Source organism: Podarcis tiliguerta (genome assembly GCF_965153285.1).
Source record: "Podarcis tiliguerta genome assembly, chromosome: 10".
Taxonomy (NCBI): Eukaryota; Metazoa; Chordata; class Lepidosauria; order Squamata; family Lacertidae; genus Podarcis; species Podarcis tiliguerta.
The window spans coordinates 21048159-21075516 of record NC_139543.1 but is presented as its reverse complement, the minus strand read 5'-3'; the positions used below and the strand labels follow the sequence as shown (position 1 = coordinate 21075516).

The 27358-nt window shown below is 43.0% G+C and overlaps 1 protein-coding gene across 1 annotated transcript in view; it reads right to left on the bottom strand.

The window, feature by feature from the left end:
- Positions 1-26595, bottom strand: part of CTTNBP2 (cortactin binding protein 2) — a 121206-nt gene extending 94611 nt beyond the window's left edge. The window contains 3 exon segments of the mRNA XM_083399325.1: positions 7158-7265; positions 21408-22379; positions 24635-26595. Coding sequence (XP_083255451.1) covers positions 7158-7265; positions 21408-21470 — 171 coding nt within the window. The 5' untranslated portion in view covers positions 21471-22379; positions 24635-26595.
- Positions 26596-27358: the final 763 nt, after the last annotated feature.

Here is a 27358-nt window from a genome sequence, read left to right as displayed (position 1 = left end):
GGCCCACAGACTGTCTGGGAATCAGCGTGTTTTTACATGAGTAAAATGTGTTCATTTTATTTAAAATGAATCTCTGGGTTATTTGTGGGGCAGAGGAATTCATTCATCCCCCCCCCGCCAAAAAATATAGTCTGGCCCACCACATGGTCTGAGGGGTGGTGGACCGGTCCATGGCTGACAAAGGTTGCTAACCCCTGGTGTACATAACCCTCTGTGTCAGACATTGTGACTGGTTTGAAGTTTCCCAGTGAGCTTCATGGCTGAGTGGAGATATGAAATCTAGTTTCTCACATCCTAGTCCAACCATCTAACCACTACGTCATATTGACTCTCCCAGAGGCAAGGACTTGCTTGGTGCCATTCTACAGAACTACATTAGAATTCATGCACAGGTTTTCTTTGCAAAACTCTCTTGTTTTCAAACAAGCCTATCTGCATAGGGAGCCATCAGACTTTCTCTTTATTGCTGGTTCGATTTCTAGCTACTAAATAAGCTGAACCAAGGTCAATGTACTCAAATGCACAGGCAACAGGACACTTCTCAGGTGAGAGCTTTCAATTTTAGAAATCGAACAAAAAAATTGCCAAGTAATTTCCCTTGGTGGTTGCTGTAACCTTTTTAGAACTCAATTCTACCTTTGAGCCGTTTCCTGAGAGATTGCTTTTCAGTTTGAGTTTTGGCAGAAATCTGTTCTGTGCACACACCATGCATTTTAACAACTTAGGCCTCGTTCAAAAAACAACCGAAGCAGGCATAATTGCAATTAACAACAAATCCACCTGCTGTGGGAAAACGTAATTATTGACAAGGTGGCCAAAGTTGTCTAACATCTTTGGTAGCTTTAAGGGAGAGGGGCAAATTAAGTCGCAATATTATGTGCCAATGGTATTGCTCCAGTGATCACATGTGTTGTATACTTTGATATGAAGATGGGGGTCAATTCTGGCAATGCACTTTCTACTCCCATCCATGCACCTGACAATTTTCACAGTTGCTCAAATATATATGGATATAATTATGGTGTTAAAAATTTAAATGTATGCCTTTACCCTTCCAGGGCTGTCTCTGTGGATCATTTTCATGCATGCACCCTAAACTACTATGTTGTGGTCAATATCATTTCAGGACTACCCAGAGATTCTGCAGCAGTGCTAACCTGGAAGCTTCTTAGTTCTGATAAAGCGTGGTCTCTGTTATCTCTGTTTATGATATTAGATTCAGCTTTGTTATGCAAGGCAAACCCTGATCATGCTGTGGATGAACCTAGATGCCAATATAATGGACAGAAGGCATATGATGAAAAACTAACCTAAATAAAGATAACATGAAGACTTAATTCAGTATTCCCATTATTTGTACCACTACAGACATAAAACATTTTTTTTCCTTGCTGAATCTCTTTCTACCAGTTCTATCAACAATTTTCTAGTTCATATGGCACTTAAAACTAAACATAATGCAAGCTAGTTGTAAAACACAGAGCATACCATATACAGAGGGAGCATATTGTATACACACAATGTCTTATGTATACAGTCCGTTTTTCACTTACAGATCCCTAGTTCACTCTGAAAGTTATACACATGTCACATCAGAGAAACATAGCCAAATATGGAAGACACTGCATTTGTTAAGACCATCTTTATCCTTCTGTACAAAGCTGAATCAGCACTGTAACAGTTCAGATTAATTTTTAACAGTTGTTTGTCTTTTTAAGGCTATATTCTCAGCAAGAGATCCTCCTGCCGACTTTTATAGCCTCTAAACCTGCAATTCTGATTGGGATCTCTAAACAGTCAAAAGGCTTGGTTTTAATATCTGCTCAGCTACTTCAGATCTGATCTTCAGAAGTCTTTATTTCCCAGTATCTTAACTCACAGCTTGCTTGCATTTTTTTTTAAAGTGTTATCATTCACATCCCGTTATCTTGAATGGTTTCCAATCTGTTCCAATTCAAGACAGTAAATTTTATTAGAGAATCTAGTGTAAGGGTGCGGCGGGATCTAGGGTCCAAAAAAGGAGATCCCTGACACATACACACAATGCTATAATTCAGATGGCAAGCTAGAAGCACAACTGTGAATAGAACATGGATTAAGCTGTGGAATTGTGTACAAATCTACAAATGCATTTGAATCCTCACTTGGGCTCCACTAGATTGGCTGGAGACACTTTTTGATGCAAATATGAAAGCACATCCCCATCTGGAACCACAAGCTATTGAGCATGACTAACGCTGAATTGGAGCCATGAAGATTTAAACTTCTTTGTCTTTCTTGTTTATTAACAGCTTTATTATTTTTCTCCTCAGCACTACGTATTACCTTCTAAAAATCAGATTCTCATTTGCAAAAGGCAATAGACACCAAAGTCTGCTTTTAAACACTCCCCTGGTGTTAACTTTGCAATAACTATCAAATCAGGTGACTTCCTAGAACTTGAAATGAATTATTCTAAGCTCAGGTGCTTCCATATATTAAAAAAGTATCCAGAGCAATCTTTCTCCTCTATTTCTAATTATCTGCATGGCAGAGCGTGAGGTGAAATCTAAATTTATTTTCGTAGGCAGATACTCGTTTACCACCTGCAGTGTTTTAAAAAGGGGAAAGAGAAATTGGAAATGAAAAAGCAACAACCTAAACAAACAGTCTGCGCTAAAATGGATATTAAAAACTTGAGCAGCTAATGACTTAGATAAACATCAAAACAAAGGGCTTGATCTAGTCCCATAAGCAAAGAGCACTTCTTTGTGGAGGGATCCCATAGAGAACAGCAGAGTCCAGGTTATACACATCATTTTGGGGTCTTCCTAAAAATCTAGGTGGCTTCCCAGCCTATTGATACTCAGTACCATGGGAGGGTGGGACGCGGGTGGTGCTGTGGGTTAAACCACAGAGCCTAGGGCTTGTGGATCAGAAGGTTGGCGGTTCGAATCCCCGTGACGGGGTGAGCTCCCGTTGCTCGGTCCCTGCTCCTGCCAACCTAGAAGTTCGAAAGCATGTTGAAGTGCAAATAGATAAATAGGTACCGCTCCAGCGGGAAGGTAAACGGCGTTTCCGTGCGCTGCTCTGGTTCGCCAGAAATGGCTTAGTCATGCAGGCCACATGACCTGGAAGCTGTACGCCGGCTCCCTCGGCCAATAAAGCGAGATGAGGGCCACAACCCTAGAGTTGGCCACGACTGGACCTAATGGTCAGGGGTCCCTTTACCTTTACCATGGGAGGGTGGGCTTGGCTTCTGTAATACACTACTGCAGGGGTGTGCCCCCAGATATTGTTGGGACTACAACCCCCATTATCCCTCTGGATTGGCCATGATGGCCGGAGCTTGTAGAAGTTGCAGTCCAACATCTGGACTGTCTATCTCTACTGTACAGGGATTATTCTGTGAACAGCTGCTGAGACCACAGTGAACTTGATCAAGCTCTCAGAATGTTACTGCATGTGAACATCTACCAGTATGAAAGACGTATGTTTAAATCTTCACATAGACAGAAGGTGGAAGCTAATGAATTCAATGTGAGGGCAACAAGTTCTCCAAACATCTATGAATCTTTGGACTGATGGAGGACTGTACGGGACTGATGGACCACTCTGTAATGTTAATACCCAATCCAGGACTTGGCATTGATAGAAACAGGTCCTGAACTAATTACAGCTGGTTAATAATATAGTTGAACATTTAATAACATCTAAATTGCAACATGGTTTGTAAATGTTTGGATAAACAACAATGCATTCGTTTGTATTGATATAAAAGGTGGGATATAAGAATTAATCACAATAATACAATATGTAACAAGTATACTATGCACTCCTGCTGCCAATAAAAACCACATTTAGCATGTTTTCAAATGTGATTTGGAAAATGTCTTATTGGTGTGTGCGTCGTTCCCCACCGAAATAAACTCCACACAAACAGTCCCTACAAACTTTGATGCTTGTACTTTTTGAATGTGTTTTTTTAAGCGTTAGATCTAAAGTTCACAGAATACAGGAGATGGCTCCTGATATGTACAGGCATTTCTTAGGAGTTGTACAAGCTGCTTTCTGCCCCCATTACATCCACAGTGTATATGATCCATGTCAGAGAGAGAAAAAAAGAGAACAATACACAACACAATGGGCAAAAAGGAATTGAAGGGCTGGGGAAATCTAGCATATTATTTTTACTATCTAATTCTATTTTCATCTCACCTTTCCTCACAGGCACTTAAGGCTGCATCCATGGCTCTTTCCCACTCATTTTATCCTACCTTGTGAGGTAGATTAGGCTGAGCTATACAGGTGTCTGGCCCAGGGTGATCCAACAAACTTTATGGGCTGAGTGGGGATTTGAATTCGGGATTTCAAATACCATATCACACTGGCTTCTGGTCGAGCTTTGCTTGACATAACCATGCTAGTAAATCCTCAAAGCTCATCAGTGTGCAAAAATATTTACTAGCCCAGCTGATATAAACATACCTGTCTTAGTCACTTGTGGAACAATATTGATTCAAGGAAAAACAACAACCACCCATCCCACAGTCCATTTCACCTGGTCGCATTTAGGCAACGTTTTACTTGTCATCTGCTACCATCAGAGAATTGCTGCCATGAATAACAAACTGTGATGGATCAATATTTTAACGCTACTCATTTTATACAAACTGCCAGGCTCAGTAGCTTTGGCTGGGTTCGTGCACTTAATTTTGAGCAAAAACAACTACAAGTCTTGTGGTGTCTTAAAAGACTAGCAAATTTAGAATGACATTGCTGTCTCTCTTTGGAGTTCTTTAGCTTCAGGAGGGCCATTTTAAAGTAATTTGCAGTGTGTCCTAGATGGTTCTCCCACTGGCTTTTGAATATTGCCATTTCTGATGTCAGATTGGTGTCTATTTATTCTTCTGCACATAGACAAGCCTGCTTGTGCTATGTAGAATGCAGAAGGGCATTGCTGGCAGATGATGGCATATATCACATTGGAAGTTGAATGAACCCCATACCATGAATGGCATTATTAGGTCTTCTAATACTTGTTGCCAGTGTAGGTATGTGGACAGAGCTGTCATCTAGATCTATCACAGGAGCTGTCCCTGTGTCCATAGCTTTGTTATATGCCCTGCTGTTACTGGTGAGTAGCTATTGAAGGTGTGAGATCTGTCAGTAAGGAAGCACAAGGCCTACTATTCAAGCCCTGTGACATAGAAAGGCCATTGTTCAGAATGGACAATAGAGCATAGGTGATAAGTTTGAATTGTTTCCACTGGGAACTTTAAATGACAAATGGTGTCCTGTTGTTTAATTCTTCTAGGTGTGTCCTGTAGCAGATTATTACTGAGTAGTAGTCTGACCTGGTTGATTTGTTTTTCTATCTGGCTTGTAGACTATAGTGCACAAAAGTTAATGCAATAAAAATCTATAAGTCTTTACGAGTGCCACTAGACTCTGTTATTTTTGCTGCAAAAGGCGAATATGGCTGGACTTTGGGGGTGTAAAGGTAAAGGTAAAGGTACCCCTGCCCATACGGGCCAGTCTTGACAGACTCTAGGGTTGTGCGCCCATCTCACTCAAAGAGGCCGGGGGCCAGCGCTGTCCGAAGACACTTCCGGGTCACGTGGCCAGTGTGACATCACTGCTCTGGCGAGCCAGAGCCGCACACAGAAACCTTCCCGCTAGTAAGTGGTCCCTATTTATCTACTTGCACCCGAGAGTGCTTTCGAACTGCTAGGTTGGCAGGCGCTGGGACCGAACAGCGGGAGCGCACCCTGCCACGGGGATTCGAACCGCCGACCTTGCGATCGGCAAGCCCTAGGCGCTGAGGCTTTAACCCACAGTGCCACCCGCGTAATTCCTTTCTTGGAATCAAAGCTTAGGGACACTGGATTTTTCATGCTTCGATGCTCTTTATCCACAGCGTTCAGTACTACAAAATCTGTCTAGTCTGCTTATGGCAAGTGTAACATTATATAGCCTGTAAAGGAGGACAGGCAAATCCCAGCAATGTATAGAAGAGAGAGAAAATGACTATGTGTCATAGTGGGTAGTTTTCCCCTCCATTATTTTCTCCTTAAATTAACACGAAGTGTGTGGGAGGGAACTCTAACGGGATTTGCAATCTCTCAGTCTTTCAAACCAGTAACAATGCAAAACATATAGGGACTTAAGGCTAAATATTTTACAGCCACAAAGCGCAAGATTCCCCTAGGAAGTGATGTATTAGAAAGAAATGCATCTCTTCTGGTATCTAAGCATTGATATTCTCTTTGAGAACATCCTTTTGTGAAAGAAAGTTCATGTGGCTGCATTGTGCGACTCCTCACATAAGTTTATGAAGCAAGAGCTGCTTATAAATACCTTTATTTCCGCCCAGTTACAGAAAACTAGTTTAAATATAGACCAGCCCAGTTGTGAAGTTGTAGGAATAAGCATGTTATCCAACTCCAGTTATCTACTACGATTATCTTAGTATTGGGTGAACTTCTTCACATTACTGTTTTTTCCACTATGTATGACTTTTAAAAGTTGGTACTAGCATGCTACTGATTTGTTTTATTTAAAAATGCATACTCGTGTGTGTGTGTGTGTGTGTGTGTGATATAGATTTTCCTCCTGCTTTTTAGGAGAATCTCCTTTTAACATGGCAAAAATATCATATACAGTAGTACCTTGGAAGTCAAACGGAATCTGTTTCGTAAGTCCATTTGACTTCTAAAACGTTTGAAAACCAAAGCACGGCTTCTGATTGGCTGCAGGAAGCTCCAGTCGGAAGCCACGGAAGCCCCGTTGGACGTTCGGCTTCCAAAAATAGTTCACAAACCGGAACAGTCACTTCTGGGTTTGCAGTGTTTGGGAGCCTAAACATTCGAGAGCTAAGCTGTTTGGAAACCAAGGTACGACTGTAATAACAAAACAAACACAATTTGGTGTCTTTGTTACATTTTAGGCACCAGGAAAAAACATTCCTTTTTTTCTCAGGCCTTTGGCTAATTAAACCATCTATGGCCTTTTAAACTGTGGGGTTTGTTTGTTTGTTACTATATTACGTATCCTTGGATGAAGAGCAGTATAATAATAATAATAATAATAATAATAATAATAATAATAATAATAATAATAATTTTATTTTTCTTTACGGATGTAAAATTTCTATATATTTAACAACAGGAACATACCCTTAAAGCTTCAATCACAAGATCTCGTGCTTCCAACTCCCCTTCTAGAACACTCAAGAGCATCCGCAGTTCTGATTTGCTGAGATTGTCCACATCGAACTCTCTTTTCTGCAAAGTGAAGGAAAACCAATGATTAAAACAATGTACACAAGTCAGAAAGTCACCTAATGCAGCAGGAAAGTTTTTTAAAAAGTACCCATAGTTCTTTAATTTTAGTTTAAAGGCTTGATGCTGCCCATGAGAATAGGAACAAATGTGTTTGCACCATGGCCAATAAGCACCAAGACCAGCATCCATGTGTTTGCCAGCATGGTGTGTGTTAGGGCTGGGTGATATATCATCCCAAACTGGTTTGAAGTCCACATCGTGGTATCAGTTTCATAGCTTTTGACCTGGCAATATATTGCAAATCATGATGTATGTTTGTGTGCTACGCAAAAATCGCAGTGTGAGGAAAACCATGAAGCCAGCCAATGCCTCTGGATAGCTCCATCCTTATTTCAGACATTATGATATCAGTATATTGCGATGTTTAGCTGGTGCTATATCGCGATGTTGAAAACCAGAAAATGCAGTCGTACTTTGGAAGTCGAACATCTGGGGACTTGAACTTTTTGGCTCCCAAACCCAGAAGTAAGTGTTCCAGTTTGCGAACGTTCTTTGGAACCTGAACGTCCAACGTGGGTTCCGCGGCTTCCAATTGGCTGCAGGAACTTCCTGCAGCCAATCAGAAGCCATGCCTTAGTTTCTGAATGTTTTGGAAGTCAAACGGACTTCCAGAACAGATTCCGTTCGACTTCCGAGGTACAACCGTATTGAAAACCCACCCCTACCTGACAGTAAAAGCAAGCTTAATTAGCTGACATTAACTTGCTTCAAATACATAGAAGAAAATTGACAGACTAGTAAGTTAAGAGAGTTTTTAACGACTTTATTTATGAATTTTGAAACATAAAAAATCGGCAACATTTCAAATTTAACAATCAATCAATCCACCTGCAACTTCCCCTCCCTCCCTCAATGGTTTTGCCAATATTTCAATTTATGCTGCATATTATGGTTACTCTATACCTTTGTCTTATCGATAAAGAAACTTCCCCTCCCACTGCTGTTCTTACTCAAATCCTATTTGCGTTTTAAAATATTTACACTGAGTTTCTAAATATTCCGCAAACATTTTCCAATGCTATTTAATGTCAATCTTTTTTTTGATCTCTAATTTTTACAAGTCAAACTTGCCATTTCTACATATTCCATCAATTTCAGCTGCCAATTTTCTTTGGTAGGTACTGTCTCATCATGCCATTTTTGTGCATATAATATTCATGCGGCTGTAAAGAAATAGATTTATCTGTGTTTTTTTTGGGGGGGGGGGATATCTATTCATTATCTCCAGTAAAAAGGCTTCCAGTCTTTTTGGGAGCGTTACCTTAAATCTCTTTTTTATCTCATTGTAAATCATCTCCCAAAAGTCCTTAGCCACTCTGCATGTCCACCACATATGGTAAAAGAAGCCTTCTACTTCTTTACATTTCCAACAAAAAATTGACGTTGATTTGCTAATTGTTAAGTTGAGAGGATTTAAAACTGGGGTCAGGAAAGAATTTAAAAAACGATCAAATCAGAGCAGATGAATGGCAAACAGAGCCTTTCACAAAAAGTTATTTGACTAAATAAATTATAGCTGCACAAGTGCCACTGATAGTCATTTTGCCTGAATAAATTAAGAGTTACCCTTACAGAAAATACTCTCTGTAACTAACCCCTTTAGCCATTAGAACAATAGAACAAAATAACAATACCCAGAAGAAAAACATATCTTTCTCTGCCTGCCACCATGTTGCTTGCTAGTAACTCCCCCTCAACCTGAGGGGCAATAACAGCCAGGTAAAGTATTTCCAGTTCAGCACCAAGCATAGCACAGCTATTCCATTCTACTGGGTTTTATGACCTACACGCAAGGAAATGTTGCTCTAGGGTGACATTTGGCATGCAAAACTTAAACATGGGAGATTTTATTTAAACTTTAAAGAGCCTGCTTTGTTGTTGCATGAGAGTAGACAACAAAAGAATTCAAAATACAATTTCTCAGTTGATTTTTTTGTTCCTGCAGCTATCAAATTCGTGAGCTCGGTATAATTTAATACCCAGTTGCACATAAGTGGTAGTTGCTGTGTGTCATTTGAAAGTAAGGGAGCAGGAAATATTATTGCATTGAAACATGCTTGTTACTTGATTCAAAGAACCGTGCACAAAAAAAGCCATTTATAAAATGTCTAGGACTCCTGCTACTGGAGAGAAGCCTGAAATCTTGCTTCAAAGTATCACGGTCTTCTTGTGCTAACAGTACTGTACAGAAACAGGAATTAGCATTGTTGTGCCAATTCCCTCCTATAGTTTTCCCTGTATGGTGACGACACATCTCTTCAACCTGACCTTCAACATTGAAATGTATATTCTTAGGACTCATCCTGTTCTTGTGCTTGCAATTTGTTTTTAAACCGTTTGAATGTGTTTTGAACTGTTGTGACCTCCCTTGGGATCTTAAAGTGAAGGATGGCCAATAAATTAAAATACCAACAGTGACAACACTAACAGTTGCCCAGACAATCATGTTTCACTAACGATTTCACTAGCAACTGCCTAGACAGCAGTACTTATCTGAGGAATGATGGCAACAAATTCACAAAAAAACCTGAAGTCTGGGATGAATGCAATCAGAACTAGGGAATCTCTCACCAAAATATTGAAGAGGTTGCACCTCCACAGGGACATACCTCCACATGTGGCGGGAATGCCCTAAAATCCAACCCTTCTGGACAGCAGTCCTACAAGGGATATGCAAAAGAACTAAACAGGTATTAGAACTAGCCCTACTGAACATCTTCCCAGATCATAATGACCACTCACATTATACAGCCCTACTGAACATCTTCCCAGATCATAATGACCACTCACATTATACAGAACTTATAACCCACCTACTCTCAGCAGCCAGAAGCCTCATAGCTAGACTCTGGAGAGATCTGTCAGGAGTAAACATAGACCAGTGGTATTCAATTGTTTGGGAAACAGCCTTACTAGAAAAACTAACCAATAAACTGAAACTGATATGGGGACATTGGCTCTAGTATGTTTCCGAGCACAATTCAAACTGTTGGTACTGACCTTTAAAGCCCTAAATGGCCTCAGTCCTGTATACCTGAAGGAGCGTCTCCACCCACATCGTTCAGCCCGGACACTGAGATCCAGCACCGAGGGCCTTCTGGCGGTTCCCTCACTGAGAGGAGCCAAGTAACAGGGAACCAGGCAGAGGGCCTTCTCGGTAGTGGCGCCCGCCCTGTGGAACGCCCTCCCACCAGATGTCAAGGAAATAAGCAGCTATCTTATCTTTAAAAGACATCTGAAGGCAGCCCTGTTTAGGGAAGTTTTTAATATTTAATGCTGTATTGTTTTTAACACTCGATTGGGAGCCACTCAGAGTGGCTGGGGAAACTCAGCCAGATGGGCGGGGTATAAATAATAAATTATTATTATTATTATTATTATTATTATTATTATTATTATTATTAGAGGACGCCTTCACCCCGGCATGGCTCCGCTTTATTACATACACAGCCCAACAAGACAACAACAAAAATCCACCAACAACATACGAATCAGTCTGGCTTACCTGACCCAGCAAGTTCTCTTCCCCCTCACAAATACAAACAAACCCCACTGCAGACAACCACACACAACCAACCAACCAACCACACCCTGCCCCCCAATACCTTTCACTACCAAGGAAATGTAATAAAGAAATAGAAAGATACCCTACCCAGCTTACACTGACCCAAACCCCACACATACGCTATACAAAAGAACATAAGCCTCATCACCCCACCCTTCCTCTCCCCATTCTTCTTCCCCGACCTTAAACTGTACTCAACGCTAATGTCTCACAACAGATGTAACTGATTTGTAAGAAAGACTGTACAACCTGAAAAAAGAGAAAAGGCATGTACTTTTTTCAACCAAGGAAATCTTTAATAAAAATATTTTTTTAAAAAAAAGACCTAGGGAATCTCTTGAACCCATTCTCTCCTCCACCCACTTCAACTGGAAACTCATCAAATTTCTACCCACTCCCCTCATGGACAGTCTGTGCTGTCTTCAACTTCCCTCTCCCATTTATCTTCATACTCCAAGCTTTTGCTACCCACCCTCATCTAAACCGAAAGATTTAGGGGTAGAGATGAGCAAATCAGTCTATTTCTGGTCCCTGCCACTATTGCAGGTCTACACCCTTAAGTCCATTCAGGACCACAGCCATAGTCATCTGTGGCTATCAAAAGAATTTCCGCATGAAAAAAGTGCATTTAAACATGTCTTATAGAAGACACTTCACACTTCTAAATGTGTTTCGCTAAGTTTTTTTTAGTTGTATGGGAACATTTGTGTGACGCAAAAGCCATTGGATAACTAATTTCTAATCTGCACATTAGCCCAGGAGGTGGAGATCAGAACAGAATTTGCAAAGATTGAATTTTGCAAGCAAATCTAGTTCCAAGGAGGCTTAAGCCAATATACTAGTTAAATCAGGCATCCCCAGCCTTCGGCCCTCCAGATGTTTTGGACTACATTTCCCATCATCCCTGACCACTGGTCCTGTAAGCTAGGGATCATGGGAGTTGTAGGCCAAAACATCTGGAGGGCCGCAGGTTGGGGATGCCTGAGTTAAATGAAGAACTACATCAAACTCGTGCACCTGAATGTAATTTCATCAATAAGCATCTTCATGCCATGCTCTCTAAAGATGCCATAGCTAAATCATACAGCAGACACACACAGGCACACATGAGCTGTTTATTTTTCATACACCCCCCCCCCCCAAAATGTGGCAGTTAGGTTTGTCCATGCTCTGCAATGAATATGTTGCTCTGAGTTGGAGGGGAAATAATTAAGCCGATATATTCTGATAAGCTTTGAAAGTTGTCCAACAGTGCAGTTCTGTGCATTTTTACTCAGAAACAAATTCTACTGTATTCAGTCAACTTTACCTCAGTGTAAGTGTGTGCAGCGGGGGGGGGGGTGCGTGTCGCTCTAGAACAGTGTTTCCCAAACTTGGGTCTCCAGCTGTTTTTGGACTACAATTCCCATCATCCCTGACCACTGGTCCTGCTTTGCTAGGGATGATGGGAGTTGTAGTCCAAAAACAGCTGGAGAGCCAAGTGCTCTAGAGGATGCTGGACTACAACTCCAATCATCACTAGCCAGGTCTGATAGGAGCGGGAGTCCTGCAACATCTGGCTGGCCACAGGTTCCCCATGACTGATGGGCAGGATTGCATTTTTCAACTTGTTCAAGCTCCAAAAAAGGATGCACCAATTACAAATTGTAAGCACAGCTCATCCATTAATGAATTAATCCATTAATGAAACCATTAATAAATTACAAATTCAACCAAACTAGAGTGACTTAAAATGTGCCCTTTTTGTGGCTACCACAAATGCATATTTTTGTGGGAAACCTGCACACTTTGAAATGGTTGTGGAAAAGCGATGGATCCTCCAGATGTTGCTGGACTCTGACTCCCATTATCCATAACCATTGGGCTTGCTGGTTGGGGCTGATGAGAGCTGGAGTCTAACAGCAGCTGGAGGGACATGCATGGGCTTCCTATCCCTCTTTTAAAATCTCCAATGTAAGCGATATGTCATCTACATAATTGCTGGAGTAGAACAGCAGGTATGTTCTGAAAAATCATATAGGACCCCATCAGGAAAAGGAAAAGCAAAGCAAAGCAAACCCTTCTGGTTTCTAATTAGATCCTTTTTACAGTTCTTAGCATCCTTCATAAAACATCTTGCTTCAAGTGTCTTTGGCAGTTTTTTTCCTGGACAAACTATGAGGTTTCAAGAGATTGGGGGGGGGGGGAGCTGCTTGCATGGTGCCAAAAATATGCATTAGCAAAGGTACTTGAAAAGGAAAGTAGATACATTTATAACAGCTCTTAATTCCTATGGGAGTGTCTGTTCTCTGCTCTTGAATTGACCCATTGATATTTCTTTTTTACTTGATTTAAAAAAAATACGTATATGCTTGCAGCAAGTACTGGGAAGATATAACATAAGGACAACATCTGAGCCAGTAAGTAAGGCTGCCTAGAGAGTCCCAGACCTGTTAAAATTCCATTGGTAGAAGACCTCAGGAAGAAATCTGAGAACCATATATTCAGAGCAGGTAAACTTCAGACCGCGGGTGGCGCTGTGGGTAAAACCTCAGCGCCTAGGACTTGCCGATCGCATGGTCGGCGGTTTGAATCCCCGCAGCGGGGTGCGCTCCCGTTCGGTCCTGGGCCTGCCAACCTAGCAGTTCGAAAGCACCCCCGGGTGCAAGTAGATAAATAGGGACCGCTTACCAGAGGGAAGGTAAACGGCATTCCGTGTGCGGCTCTGGCTCGTGAGAGCAGTGTTGTCACGCTGGCCACGTGACCCGGAAGTGTCTGCGGACAGCGCTGGCCCCCGGCCTCTTTGAGTGAGATGGGCGCACAACCCTAGAGTCTGGCAAGACTGGCCCGTACGGGCAGGGGTACCTTTACCTTTACCTTAAACTTCAGACAAAAAAAGAAAGCCAGGTTGAAAGGTCCATTAAGAAATCTTTCCCCTCCAGCTATTTCTACTTAATGCCAAAAAAACAAAAGTCCTATCAGTAAGAATGCTGTTGAGATGCACACACAAGATCACTTAACACTAAGGTTTGGCCATTAACAAATCATTGCTACCCTGCTGTATTCACAATGAAGTGAGAAAAGAGGGCTTCCTCCACCTTTTAGATATCTAGGAAGCAGCATACTGAGTCAACCAACAGATTGGTAGCACTTTTCTAGGACTTCAGATATGGGTCATTTCCACCCCTACTGGAAGATGCTGTGGATTGAACCTGGAGTCTTTTAAATGCAATACCATTGCTCTCTACAACTGAGCAACAACAGTTCCCAAATGATTTTCCAGGCATGCTTACTGTGCATGGTGGATTCTAATCTGCTCTAATTATGACCAATTAATTAGGAACCAAGTTTTCACTGGTTTGATGCTGCATGTATGTATACAGTATAAGGATAAATATTGAATATGTTTTATAAAAACACATTTGTGCAATGGTAATAGCACAAATGCCTGTTGCTTTGGCCACCTCATGAGAAGAGAAGACTCCCTGGAAAAGACCCTGATGTTGGGAAAGATGGAGGGCACAAGGAGAAGGGGACGACAGAGGACGAGATGGTTGGACAGTGTTCTCGAAGCTACAAACATGAGCCTGACCAAACTGTGGGAGGCAGTGGAAGACAGGAGTGCCTGGCGTGCTCTGGTCCATGGGGTCACAAAGAGTCGGACATGACTAAATGACTAAACAACAACAACAATAGCACGAATGTCTTTCAACGAGCAACAACAAATCAAATCACAGCACAATGTTATGTGTGCCTACTCAAATTAAATCAGGATGAGTTCAGTGGGACTTAATCCCAGATAAATTGTGTATAGATTAGTAGCCTGAACCTAGGATTTCAGGTACAGAATACATGGTTTAAGATGTTGTTGTTGTTAATTACTTGGACCCTGCCCATCTGACAGCGTTGCCCCAGCCACTCTAGGATTCCACAGACGCTGTTTCTTTGCAAGTTTAGAAACCTCTCCCTTCGTTGGTTAAAAGAGATACCATAATCTACCTTCCGTGATGCAAAATGTTAACAAATACTGTCTGCTTCAGGCAGCTTTTGCATGAAATGTCTTTAAATAATTATTTTGTGTTATGCTACCCATCTGTCAAGTCCACCTTTTGCAAAACGAAGACATGCGTCTTCAGTATATATCGTGTAAAAATCCTAGTACATTTTGTCATTCAACACCATTCCATAACCAGTCCATTGGCACTGATACAGACCTCAATCACAAGATCACCACCCATTTCTTAATTTTTTTAAAAAAAAACTCAACAAGGCAGAATCAAAGCCTGTCCTTTCTACTAAATTAGGTTGACTGCTATACTGTTGCTTTCCCTGTGGCCCATGACTAAGGGCCAGCACACTAATTGCCAAGGCTTTCTTTGCACAAGGAATTGGGTTTTACTTGGGTGGGTAGTGCATTGTGGAAGTTTTCGAATGGTGTGTACAAATGAATCTTGGAAGCTTATCAGGAGTTCCTCAGCGGAACAGGGTGCTTCGTGAAAAGAAACTTGCTCACCACTTATCATTTTCTCCTGTGCAGCTGTAGGAGAACACTTAATGTGTTGCAGGTTACACTCCCAGTTTAACCTATGTGGCAACAGTGTGGTTCAAAAGCCCTTAGCCCCCTGTTCCAGATGAACTATGGGTGAACCCTAGAATATATACAGAATTCCTTGCAATGCCCTGGGGCTTCATGGCAATTGTGATCAGGTTCCTCAACAGATGGATCCAAACTACAAGAAAGAAGATTCCACCTAAACATTAGGAAGAACTTCCTGACAGTAAGAGCTGTTCGACAGTGGAATTTGCTGCCAAGGAGTGTGGTGGAGTCTCCTTCTTTGGAGGTCTTTAAGCAGAGGCTTGACAACCATATGTCAGGAGTGCTCTGATGCTGTTTCCTGCTTGGCAGGGGGTTGGACTCGATGGCCCTTGTGGTCTCTTCCAACTCTATGATTCTATGAGCTGGTATAGATAGAGGTTTGTGAAATGCAAACAGTCTGAATGGATCTCAACTGCTACTTCCTTCACAGCCTGTGATGCCTGTAATGCTCCTAATACAGTGGTACCTCAGGTTAAGAACTTAATTCGTTCTGGAGGTCCATTCTTAACCTGAAACTGTTCTTAACCTGACGTACCACTTTAGCTAATGGGGCTTCCCGCTGCCACTGGCGTGCGATTTCTGTTCTCATCCTGAAGCAAAGTTCTTAACCTGAGGTACTATTTCTGGATTAGGGGAGTCTGTAACCTGAAGAGTCTGTAACCCGAGGTACCACTGTAAATGTACTTTATATATTAGGAGTTTCTGTCAAATGGTACTGTTCCCTCAGGGGAAATATGTTAGAGGTCACACACCTGCAGCGGGCAGGACTCAAATCCAAAACTGGGTGATACATCCCCCCCCCTTCCCACACTCTTTCCCCACCCTTCACCCCAGCTCACATGAAATGAGGCCAGAATTGTCCCCCACTATTGTAAAAAATGGATGTTAGCGCACTTGGAACCCATAAGCAATTTACATCAGACAGATCACATAAACAGACCACACCTGTGAGCCCAGAAATCAGCCACCACAAATAAGGTTTGAAACAGCCTTTAGGACCATGAGGTCCTTAAGGCCAGTCTTATTAAGGTACAACACAAGCCACAGGAAAGCCCTTCTGTGCTATGAGCATCATGTTGAAAGGCTTGGTACCACGTACAGCACACCATCTTTAGTATTTGCATGCCAACATTGCTGGCACCAGTAAAGAGCATGAAATACTGGTGCACAAATGCTATGTATTCTGGGAGCCACTGACCACTGGCAATATGGGCTGGTGCTGATGGGAGCTGGAGTTCAGCCATATCTGGAGAGTGCAAGGTTGGGAACAGCTGGGCTGATTCAGTAGAAAGTCTCATGGAAACAGTAAATTGGCAAAAATGTATAAATCTAAATCAAATAAGTGTTGGAAATGTGAAGAGAAAGAAGGTTATCTTTATTATATGTGGTGGTATTGTAGTAAGGTTAAAGTTTACTGGGAAATGATATACAGTGGTACCTCGGGTTACATACGCTTCAGGTTACATACGCTTCAGGTTACAGACTCCGCTAACCCAGAAATAGTGCTTCAGAATTTCAGAAACCAAAATGCTTTTTCTGTGCAGCCTGAGCAGGAGCAGTGAACAAGGTTATAGTAGTTAACTGTTGTAGCTTGTCTTCACTTATCCCACCCCACTGTCCTGCTCACAGTTGTGAAGAAGATTCTGATGTTAGGAATCGTCCGTGTCGCCATTAAGAAAAAGAGGTAGGAATAGGCCAGTATATAAGTGGACTGTGCCTGGATCAAGTGACTTTTCTTCTAAGTTCTTGATGCTCTTAACCCAGCTCAAGGTTGTCATCTGAACTAGGTATAATAATAATAATAATTTATTATTTATACCCTGCCCATCTGGCTGAGTTTCCCCAGCCACTCTGGGCGGCTCCCAATCGAGTGTTAAAAACAATACAGCATTAAATATTAAAAACTTCCCTAAACAGGGCTGCCTTCAGATATCTTAAAAATAAGATAGCTGCTTATTTCCTTGACATCTGATGGGAGGGCGGGCACCACTACCGAGAAGGCCCTCTGCCTGGTTCCCTGTAGCCTCACTTCTCGCAATGAGGGAACTGCCAGAAGGGCCTCGGCGCTGGATCTCAGTGTCTGGGCAGAACACTGGGGGTGGAGATGCTCCTTCAGGTATACAGGACCGAGGCTGTTTAGGTCTCGTCCATCATAAGACTTTGGAGCTGTCTTGTTCCAAAATGGCAACTAGACATTCCGTTATGGCAGCTGTAACCTTGATTTAAGGAGCTATTTGGTGCCCAACTGATATATCTGAGTTTCTAACACTGATGGGGAGCGAGCCCAAAATGTGACACTCGCTCCCAGCCTGCCTTCGCGCTGCCTTCCCAAAGCTGGATAAGTGAGGCACTTGGGCTTGGGGAAGGAGGTGCTAGGCTCTGGCAGGCCCTAGAGCCTTCCCACCTCCTTTCCAAAGCTGGAAAAGAGCAACCAGGCTTCGTGAAGGAGGAGGGATGACTTGGATCACCCTGGTTTACATTGACTAGCTGCAGTCGCTTTCCAGAGTTTCAGACAGACATTCTCTCCCAGCCCTGTCTGGAGATGTCAGACATGGAACCTGTGACTTTTTGCACGCTTGGCAGCTGCTCTGAGCTAGGCCCCATCATGAAGGATGCCTTTCACACAGACTTCGCTGGCTATGTGTTCTTCAGCTTCATGTAGGTGTGAGGGGTGAATCACACCAACTGCCTTCAAGTTTCCCCTCATCCCTATTACCATGGCAACAAAGCAGATACTCAGGTTTGCATCCCCCACATACCAACTGCTACGGTTTAGTTCAGGAAAGCTGAGAATGGGAAGAATCTTGGCTTCCTTCCCAAATATGGCCATTAAAGAAGTCTCTTCTTTTTTCAGTCATAAATTTCTTGCTGACATTAAAAGGCAGGCTTATTTTTTTCCATAGTATTCTGTGCATTTTTTCGTCTTCCTGCAGAAGCCTGCCAGTATTACTGCTAAAAGTTACTGGGTCCCCCGCCCCCCCCCCCACCTCCACTTTCATAAGATGTCCTGGAAACAGCAGCTAGCATAAAATACCTCAAGGCAGTTGTGCTTAAAATGGCAGCCTTATGCTGAAAGTTAAGTAACATTAGAACTCCGCTCTATAACCATTGTCGTTCCTTTTAAATTGTTTATTGGGCTATCTATACTTTGAGGGCTGGAAAAACTAAGCTGCGTGGCTTACATTCAACTGAAAGTACTCTGCTGGAAATCCTACTGAACTTCCAAGTTACAAATTAATCTGGGCAAAAATCCAAAATCTATCTCTTAGTAAAGATACTAGCTTTTCTTCTTTATTCAGAAGAAAAACCAATAACGCTGTTTTAGTAGCCTAGTTACTTCAACACCATGTTCTCCTGGCCTCAGTGGAATTTACTCCCTGGTAAGTGTACCCCACACTGCAACTCTAATGTAGCCTTTTCTAAAATGTCCTAACTGTTTGGAAAAATAAGCCCATCTCATCCCCTCTTTTTAGTTAAGTTAGGGAATAAATTCAGTATTTATGGGGGGGGGGGAAACTAGGCAGCTTGAAAAGTCTTTCATATCAACCTCAAAGTAACAACTTTTTAATAAGGTAGGTGCTTATAAATAGCCTTCTGACTCCCTATATAGAAATAAGTGACCTGATTTTCAAAAATACCAAGTATAAAACCAGTCACATACAGGCTTCCTGCGTGTATGACTGACAGGTTCATTTAAAATATCTCTCTGGGTTGTATTACCAATGGCTATAGCTATAAAAAAATTAATTTACTCTTCAGTAATTAGCATGTTTACTTTAGGAATCTCTCATACCTAAACAATAAAAACCAACTGATTCAGCTGCTTGCCTGTTCAAGATCTTTAAGCAGATTAGTTCCAACCAGTTTGAATGGGAGTTTAATAAAGTGTTTGTACTATACAGCTGAAAAATCCATTAAGTCACATCGAACACTTAAATTCAGGACTCTAAATTGAGTAGCTCCAGGTATTGTTAAACATCAGAGCCATGCATGCAGATGTTTAACAACACGTGTATACGTATTTATTACATCCACACATTACGAGTTTGCTATGGGAAACATTGGCATAACAGTCGCAATGTGTGGTGCTGCCTTAAGTGCCAGTTTGGACCCATTTCACAGAATTTCCATTAGAATAGATTTCCTTCTGATGTGCTAGGTTGTTGCCAGAAAGTCCTCCCTGCCCCTCAAAAATCAAATTTTATGGCAGTTTCCTAAAATGTTGTTGTTGTTACTGAAAAAAGAAGTGTTTCGAACGTATAAAAAAATGATGACACCACAGATCAGTCTGCATGAGAGACAGGAAAATGTCTTATAGAGTCAGACCATTGGTCAAGCTAGTTTAGCATTGGCAGTAGCTCTCCAGGGTTCCAGACAAGAGTCTTTCAGCTGAAAGTAGGGCTTTCTGCATGTGCTCTGCTACTTAGGTTAGGGTCCTTCCCCTGGCCTCCTTTTGGGCCAGCCCCCTCCCCAAAATCCTGAGCAGGCAAAGCAGAGGAGGGGTGATATCTTGATCTTATGTGCAAACAACTGCATGCTGCTTCAAGTGACAAGAGAATTTTGATTGGCAACCTTCGGGGCGGAGGGAATAATCAAAGCATGGATTTTTCCATGCCTTTCCACTTGCCACCCAATTAAATCAGAAAAGCGAGTGGCCTAGAAATTGACCTATGAATCAGAAAACAAAAGGGCACATCCGTGACAACTGTGGTTGGGCGGTAGGGGAGTCTAGCTAGGAAAGGCTGTCAAGCAGCCTGTCAGGAGAAGTGGCAAACCCTAAATTCGGTCTGTACTTGGGGGAAATTTAAACAGGTCTTGTACTCGCGTGAGAGAAAGCCTCCAGCAACGATAGCAAAAAAAGAGAACAAGATAGATCTTTCCTGTTCCACCACTTGGATGCAGAAGAGGGGGAAAGAACAACAGAGGATTAAAATAGGCTTATTGTTCTCAAGGGGGGAAAACCACCTGATCTTCAACGCCCACCCGCATCCCAAACATTCCCCAGTTTAAGTGACCCAGCTATGTTTCTAATATAAAGTCTTCAACAGAGGTAGGGATCCAAACGTGACCATCATCACCCTTCCCAACCCCCCGATAATGCTTCTGGCAATATCCCACGCTTGTTATTTGGGGGCTTGGTGGGGCGGGGGAGGCAGCGCATATGGAAGGGGAGGGAATTAATTCCAGGGCGATGAGCCCCCCCCCCACTCCCTCCGCCTTGGAAATGGTTGCGGGCGATCTGTGGCTGTCAATGCTCTGTGACGCGCCGCCAGCCCACCAGGGCTGTCGGGGAGGACCCTTGTGTTTCACCCGTCCCGCAAGCGAGGAGAAAAGCCCGCGTTCCTCCAGCCCAATACACACACACACGCGAAAACAAAAGGGAGCCGCCTCCTGGAAAAAGCAGGGGATCTTCTCCCTCTACAAAGACCTCCTCGAAAGATCCCCAGATCGAGGGGAGGGGCGTCGGAGGGGCGGCCAATGTCCACCCATCCCCGCCAAGGGCGCACGATCACAGCGGCGGGGCCTCCCCTGGTCGCCTCTCCAGGCGTCTCCAGGGTCCGTCCGGCTTCCCCTCCCCGATCTCTCTCTCCCGTCGGGCTGCGATCGAGGCAGGAGAGATCCCTGGGGACTGCAGGTGTGCCTGCGCCCGAGCTCCGAGCCCTCCAGCCCCCATTTCTCCGGGGGTCAGACGCCAAGACACCCTTTCCTCTGCGTAAAGACCCATACCCAATGCGCGCTTTTCACCCCACAAATCGCGCCGGGCCCGCGCTCGCTCGGCGCGCTCCGCTCTCCCAGCCTCGAGAGGTGCGTCTTCTCCCGCTTGGGCGCAAAGCACCAGCCCGAGAGCTAGCCAGCGCGGAGCTCAGACCGCCGGCAGCGGATAAGGCAGCCGCCTACTCCAGCCCCGCGCCGCGCACCGCAAGCCCCGCGCTTCGCCTACCGCTGCCTCCGGATCGCCCCGGTTGCCAGAGCCGGGCTCCCCGCTCGCTCCTTCCGTCGCCATCTTCCCACTGGCAGAGCGATCCCCGACTCTCAGCAGAACAGAGCCGAGCCGAGCGGCGGCCTCCGCACAACCCAGCTGCTTAACCCCCTCGGCGCCGGCAAGGATGGCCCTCCGAGCGGCAGCTTCGCCCCTCCGCCTGCCCGCCTCCCTCCTTCCCAGAGCGGGGCGGGCGCGGTAACGCAGGCGGGGAGGTGGAGCCAGGGAACCTCAAGAGCCGCGCGCCTGCCATTCCGTTTGCCTGCAGTCGGCGCTTCCACGGGGAAGGCGATCTGGCCGGGTCTCCAAGAGCGAGGGATGCTCTGGTCTCGGCCCATGCGCCCATATGTTGTTGTTTTTTATCTTCTTCTCCTCGGACAAGGGACTCTAGTTGCGCTCCCCAGATTTTTCTAGACCAGGTCTTCTCTGAAGCATCCTAGGATTCTTTTACGCATCATGTGCGCGCCTGCCAGAAGGGCCCAAAACAGAGCAGCTGGCATGAAACAATAATATTCCCCTTCCCCTCCATTCATAGAATTGTATAGTTGGAAGGGACATTGAAGATCATCCAGTCTACCTGTAATGCAGGAATATGCAGCTGTCCCATACGGGGATCGAACCTGCAACCTTGGCATTATCAGCAACATGCTCCTTAAGTTTAAGCTCTACAAACATGGTTTGACAGAGCACAAAACCGCACTTTGCCACCTCAGGGCCACCATGACCTCAGCAGAAAATATAGTAACTTATCCATGTTGCTCCTCTATGAACAGGAAAATCCGTATTTTAGGTGCCGACAGTATCACCCATCCTTCCACTTGGATATCTGACCTTATACTTTGTCCAGTCAGTTTCAGTTTCACTTAACATGAAACAAAACCAAGGTCACTTTATTGAAGAGCTGAGCTTTCCAAGCAAAACACTCTGCTACCACTCAGGCCTTTTACTAAGGGACAAGCTAAACATGGAATTGAAGATACCTTGCATTTAAACATGCACACTTTTTGAAAAAGGAAATAGCATTTATGGGAGGTGATTGTTATAAGGCTTGCAGCAGATGGAGATGAGGAAATTAACCCTCTTTCTGCTGTGGACCTGAGAAAAATATCCCCTCTGATGCTTTGTCCAAAATCACTTATTAGCACAATGAAGATAGAACTCGCAGCAAATTCCCAAGCAGAGCACAACCATGCTTCTCTCTTAACTGATATGACAGGTGTCCATACTGGCAAAATGAATGATGACTCATGCTGTCACAGTCTTGCCCATATTCCCATGCTTCAAGTGTGCTGTCCACTCTTAATACTTTAAAAGTGCCACATGAACATTCCTTATTCCTTATGAACATTTGCCACTTGATTGTTATTATTTTAGCTGGATCTTTCATATTTTAAAGAACATTGCTACAGTATTGTCATTGTAATCTGGTTATATGTGTATTAATTGCTCAGTTACCTGCATAATCCCTGTTGTGCCTCTCTTACAGTATTATAGTTACTGCTCACCAAATACATTGTAGTTCAGAGAATGATATGGCCAGTCTTACTATGGCACCATCCTATGAATATAACAACTTAGAAACCCCCTTTGAATCCAATGGGGCTTACTCCCCAGGTATGTGGGTATAGGATTGCAGTCACAATTATGATTTACTGCATGACAATATCATAATCCAGAATGAATGTTGGATTAGCCTCCCTACTTACCAGTCAGCTGCTAAATATTCATTCCCTCTTCCAACCAAAAGACAGATTTAGAAATAATTTCTGTTAGGGAGGGAGGCACTTTTTTCAAATCTCCACTAAAGTAGCATTAAAGGACTAGGCAAACCAGCAGGACTTCAGCTAAAATCCACTCCCAGAGAACTTGCTTCAAATGCATCATTGCAATGCTGGAAGTAGTTTATTATGTTGTTGTGACAGATATAATCAAAGGCGCTCTCATTCAGAAGTGGAGAAGATAAGCATTTTCATGCCAATACATTCGCTTTTCCTACTTTTTAATGGTGATCCTTCCTTAAATCCTCTCCTCTGCAAGTTCACTTAGAAACAAGCCCCAAGAAGTTCAGTTAGCCTGCATAGGACTGTGGCTCCATCCACGAAAAAGGTCCAGGAAGGAAGCTGAGGCAGTGATACAGTTTTAGGCTCTGAAATGAATGGTCATATGAGCAGGACCCCTCTCTTTATATGGTAATGCGTAGTATTTCACTTAACTTTAAATATGATAAGCCAAACCTGCTGCATTTGGGGACACGGGTGTCCTCCTGTTCATTGTGTTGAATGGGGTTCTGGTCTTCTGCCCAAAATTCCACTCTTGACAGCACCACTGAGCAGAATAATGGAGCCAGGAAACCCCAAACTACAGATGCTTTAGTTTGATTACATATTAACTTGGCAAATATATTTATCCATTTCTGATCTTCAGGCCATGAGTGCCACAAGATGTTGTCAGAAAGGCACACAAGGTATCAACAAGCTAGAGGAAAACCCAGGGTTTGCTGAAGCACAAATAATAACCATGGAAAAAATCCTTACACCACCCCCACCCCCCAAAAAAAGCCTGATAAGCACCGAGCATGTGCTGTATTGGGAGGGTAGGAAACTATTGAGTAGGGAGAATGGAATGTCCTCACAGAATGCTAAACTGGCATGCATGTGCTCAGTTATGGCAGGATACTAGATTAATGTAACGTACAGTTTATGGCATTTAGCTCCATGTTAGAGCAGCCATTTCAGGGTATGGGGAGGCCGGGAGGAGGAAAACTCCATTGCACAAGCAATGTTTGTTCAGTGCACCCCACTCCTAGAATTGCCCATGTGTCCAACTTCACAGCCTGCTGTTTGATGGCCTGTCCAGTCCAAGTCTGCTTTAAAGATTTTTTAAAAATGTAAGAGAGAACAAGTTGCTCATCAACAGCATCTTGACATGATGAGATAAGTTGTATTTCAGTTTAAATTAAAGTAACTGTTTCTAAATTTATATCTATACATATAAATCTGCTCCTGCCAACCTAGCAGTTCGAAAGCATGAAATGCAAGTAGATAAATAGATACCACTCTGGCGGGAAAGTAAACGGCGTTTCTGTGCACTGCTCTGGTTCGCCAGAAGCGGCTTGGTCATGCTGGCCACATGACACAGAAGCTGTACGCCGGCTCCCTTGGCCAGTAAAGCAAGATGAGCAGTGCAACCCCAGAGTCGTCCGCGACTGGACTTAATGGTAAGGGGTCCCTTTACCTTTACCTAAGTGGCCACCCTATCTTCATTGTTACATTTCTTACTACAAAACTGAATAACTGACCGGCCCTTTCCCACCTACTAGCTTGAAACCATGGCATTAGCAAGTCAATATCCTTGCTGCCAAAGACATAAAAAACTGCCATCCTTTTTTCCTCAAGGCCCATTTTTAAAAAATAATACTTAAGGCAGAAAGTGAACCAATCACTGAAGTATTCAGAGAACTATTTTGTCATGCAATGGAGATGCATCTTCCTTATACAAAACTGTATTGCGACAAAGCTAATTCCATTACCAAGAAAAATAATACATCCAGGGGAGTTAATCTATTTAACTGTCAAGAGAGCTCTTTAACAGTGAAGAGTTAACTCCCTCAGGTCCAGGTTTAAACCTCCCTGCTGGTAATGAAACACTATATAGAAATGCTTCACCAGGGAGAGGTTTACTTCCTAATGAAACTATTTTGCTAGGTTGTTAACTCCATCACAGAACCATGAGACAAGGGAATGGTCCTTTTTTCCAGCACAGCATAGACTGGAAAGCAAAAGCCATCATGGATCAATTCAATTTTTGACATGAAACACTGTACTGAATCTCTGAAAGCTATGACCAGGTCCCAGCAGACATGAAACACAATTGCTTCTCTGTTGATGACAATACGCAACATATTTCCCTGCCTAGAGGGATGCGTTTGTTTGTTTGTTTGTTTTGTTATATTAATATCATGGCTTTGTTTCTCTAGCCCCCCCCCAATTTTTTTTATTAATTTTCACAAAATTATAAACAAACAAGACAAACAAACAAACAAACAAACACAAATCATAATCTTATTAGAAATTATACTCATTAACATTGTTAAGTGACTTCCTTGCTTCCCCTTGGTTGAATTTTCATGCATATCCATTTAACGGTTTTCCAAATCACACTTCTTATAAAATGTACCTTTAGCTTTAACATCTTTCAATCGTTACCTTTTGAAATTATACAAATTGATTCATCACTTAACTTATATAAAATCCCAAGCCTATTAGTTATCTGCAAGTTATTTCCAACTAATTTAACTTAACTTATTTAATTAAATAATCATTAATTTTTTTCCATTCTTCCTGGTACTCCTCCTTCTTCTGGTTGTGGACTCTTCCAGTTAGGTCGGCTAGCTCCGAAAAATCCATCATCTTCATCTGCCATTCTTCTATCATTGGTAATTCTTGGGTTTTCCACTTTTTAGCTAATAAAATACGAGCAGCAGTTGTAGCATACAAAAATAATTTAACATCTTTCTTGGGCACTTCCATGGCTTTGTTTCTCTAAATGAACATTTAAAATTTGTTTTATTTATTGCTTATATTGCAGTTTTCCTAACCAAAGGAAGCCCAACGTGGCTAACAGTAAAACAAAACATTGACTCAATTAACACAAAGTATCAGAATGAAAGTCAATGTAACACAACATAGTAACAGATCAAAATATAAAGCAAGTGAAAACGAAATGTGTGTGAAAACAGTTTCAGAGGTAGCCCCCTAGGTTGTGGAATGCTGTCTTCTCCAAGAAGCCCTTTGTGCCAACATTGTACAGCAACCTTTGCCAACCTGGTGCCTCCCAGATGTTTTGAGCTAAATGGGATTATTGGGAGTCATAGTCCAAAGCATCTGGTGGGTACTAGATAGATAAAGGCTGTTGTTTAGCTTTCAACAACAGGTCAGGGTGCATTCTTTGTCCAGGCTTTTGGGGGAGTGGGGTGAGATGGCTTTTTAGTCAGTGCCACCCCTTCTACTCTGCTGGTTTGCATTTTCTTCCGCTGTAATTTGTACTGGGATTTCAACTATTGCATTTTGTAGTTTTATCTTTTGATGTAACCTGCCCTGGAGTCTTTAGGTGAAGGGTAGGTAATAAATATAATCAATCAATCAATCAATCAATCAATTGGATCTATAATAATTAATTCAGCAACAAAGGGCCTCCTTCCCATCCCATGAGCTTATACTTGACCTCTTTTGTACAATGGTGGTGTGATCTTACGAACCAAGAATAGCAAAGCACCAAACACCAAATAAAACACAACCATATAACCATTACAGCCTTCATACCATGTGGTGTGGTAAAATGAGGTGTAGAGGCCATATTGGACTTCCAAAGCAAGAGAACCTGCCATATTTCATTACCAGATATCTGAGGCAATGGCACAAATGGGTCATCCTAAACGGGTAATTGCTTGTTCTAACCTTCATGGCCTAATCAAATCATGATCAGGGCATGAACAAGGATCTTTTGCACCTAAGTATGTTAAAATTGTATCCGAAGAAGAAGAAGAAAAAGAAGAGGAGGAGGAGGAGTTTGGACTTGATACACCTCCTTTCACTCCCCTTAAGGAGTCTCAAAGAGGCTAACCATCTCCTTTCCCTTCCTCCTCCACAACAAACACTCTGTGAGGTGAGTGAGTCCAGCCCAAAGACCAGGTCGGAACAGCTCCATCTTGCAGGCCCTGTGGAAAGATCTCAAGATGCTGGGGGCTTCTACTAGTGTTCTCTTGAATGAGCACAATTTGGGGCTCTGCTTTATCGGGGTCCCCAGTCAACACAATGATGGTTGGGAACTGAACAGGCAGCGTGGCATTCATGGGGTATTGGAGGCAGAGCTTGCATGAGCGCCATTGCTCCCAACTGTGTTGTTCACATGTC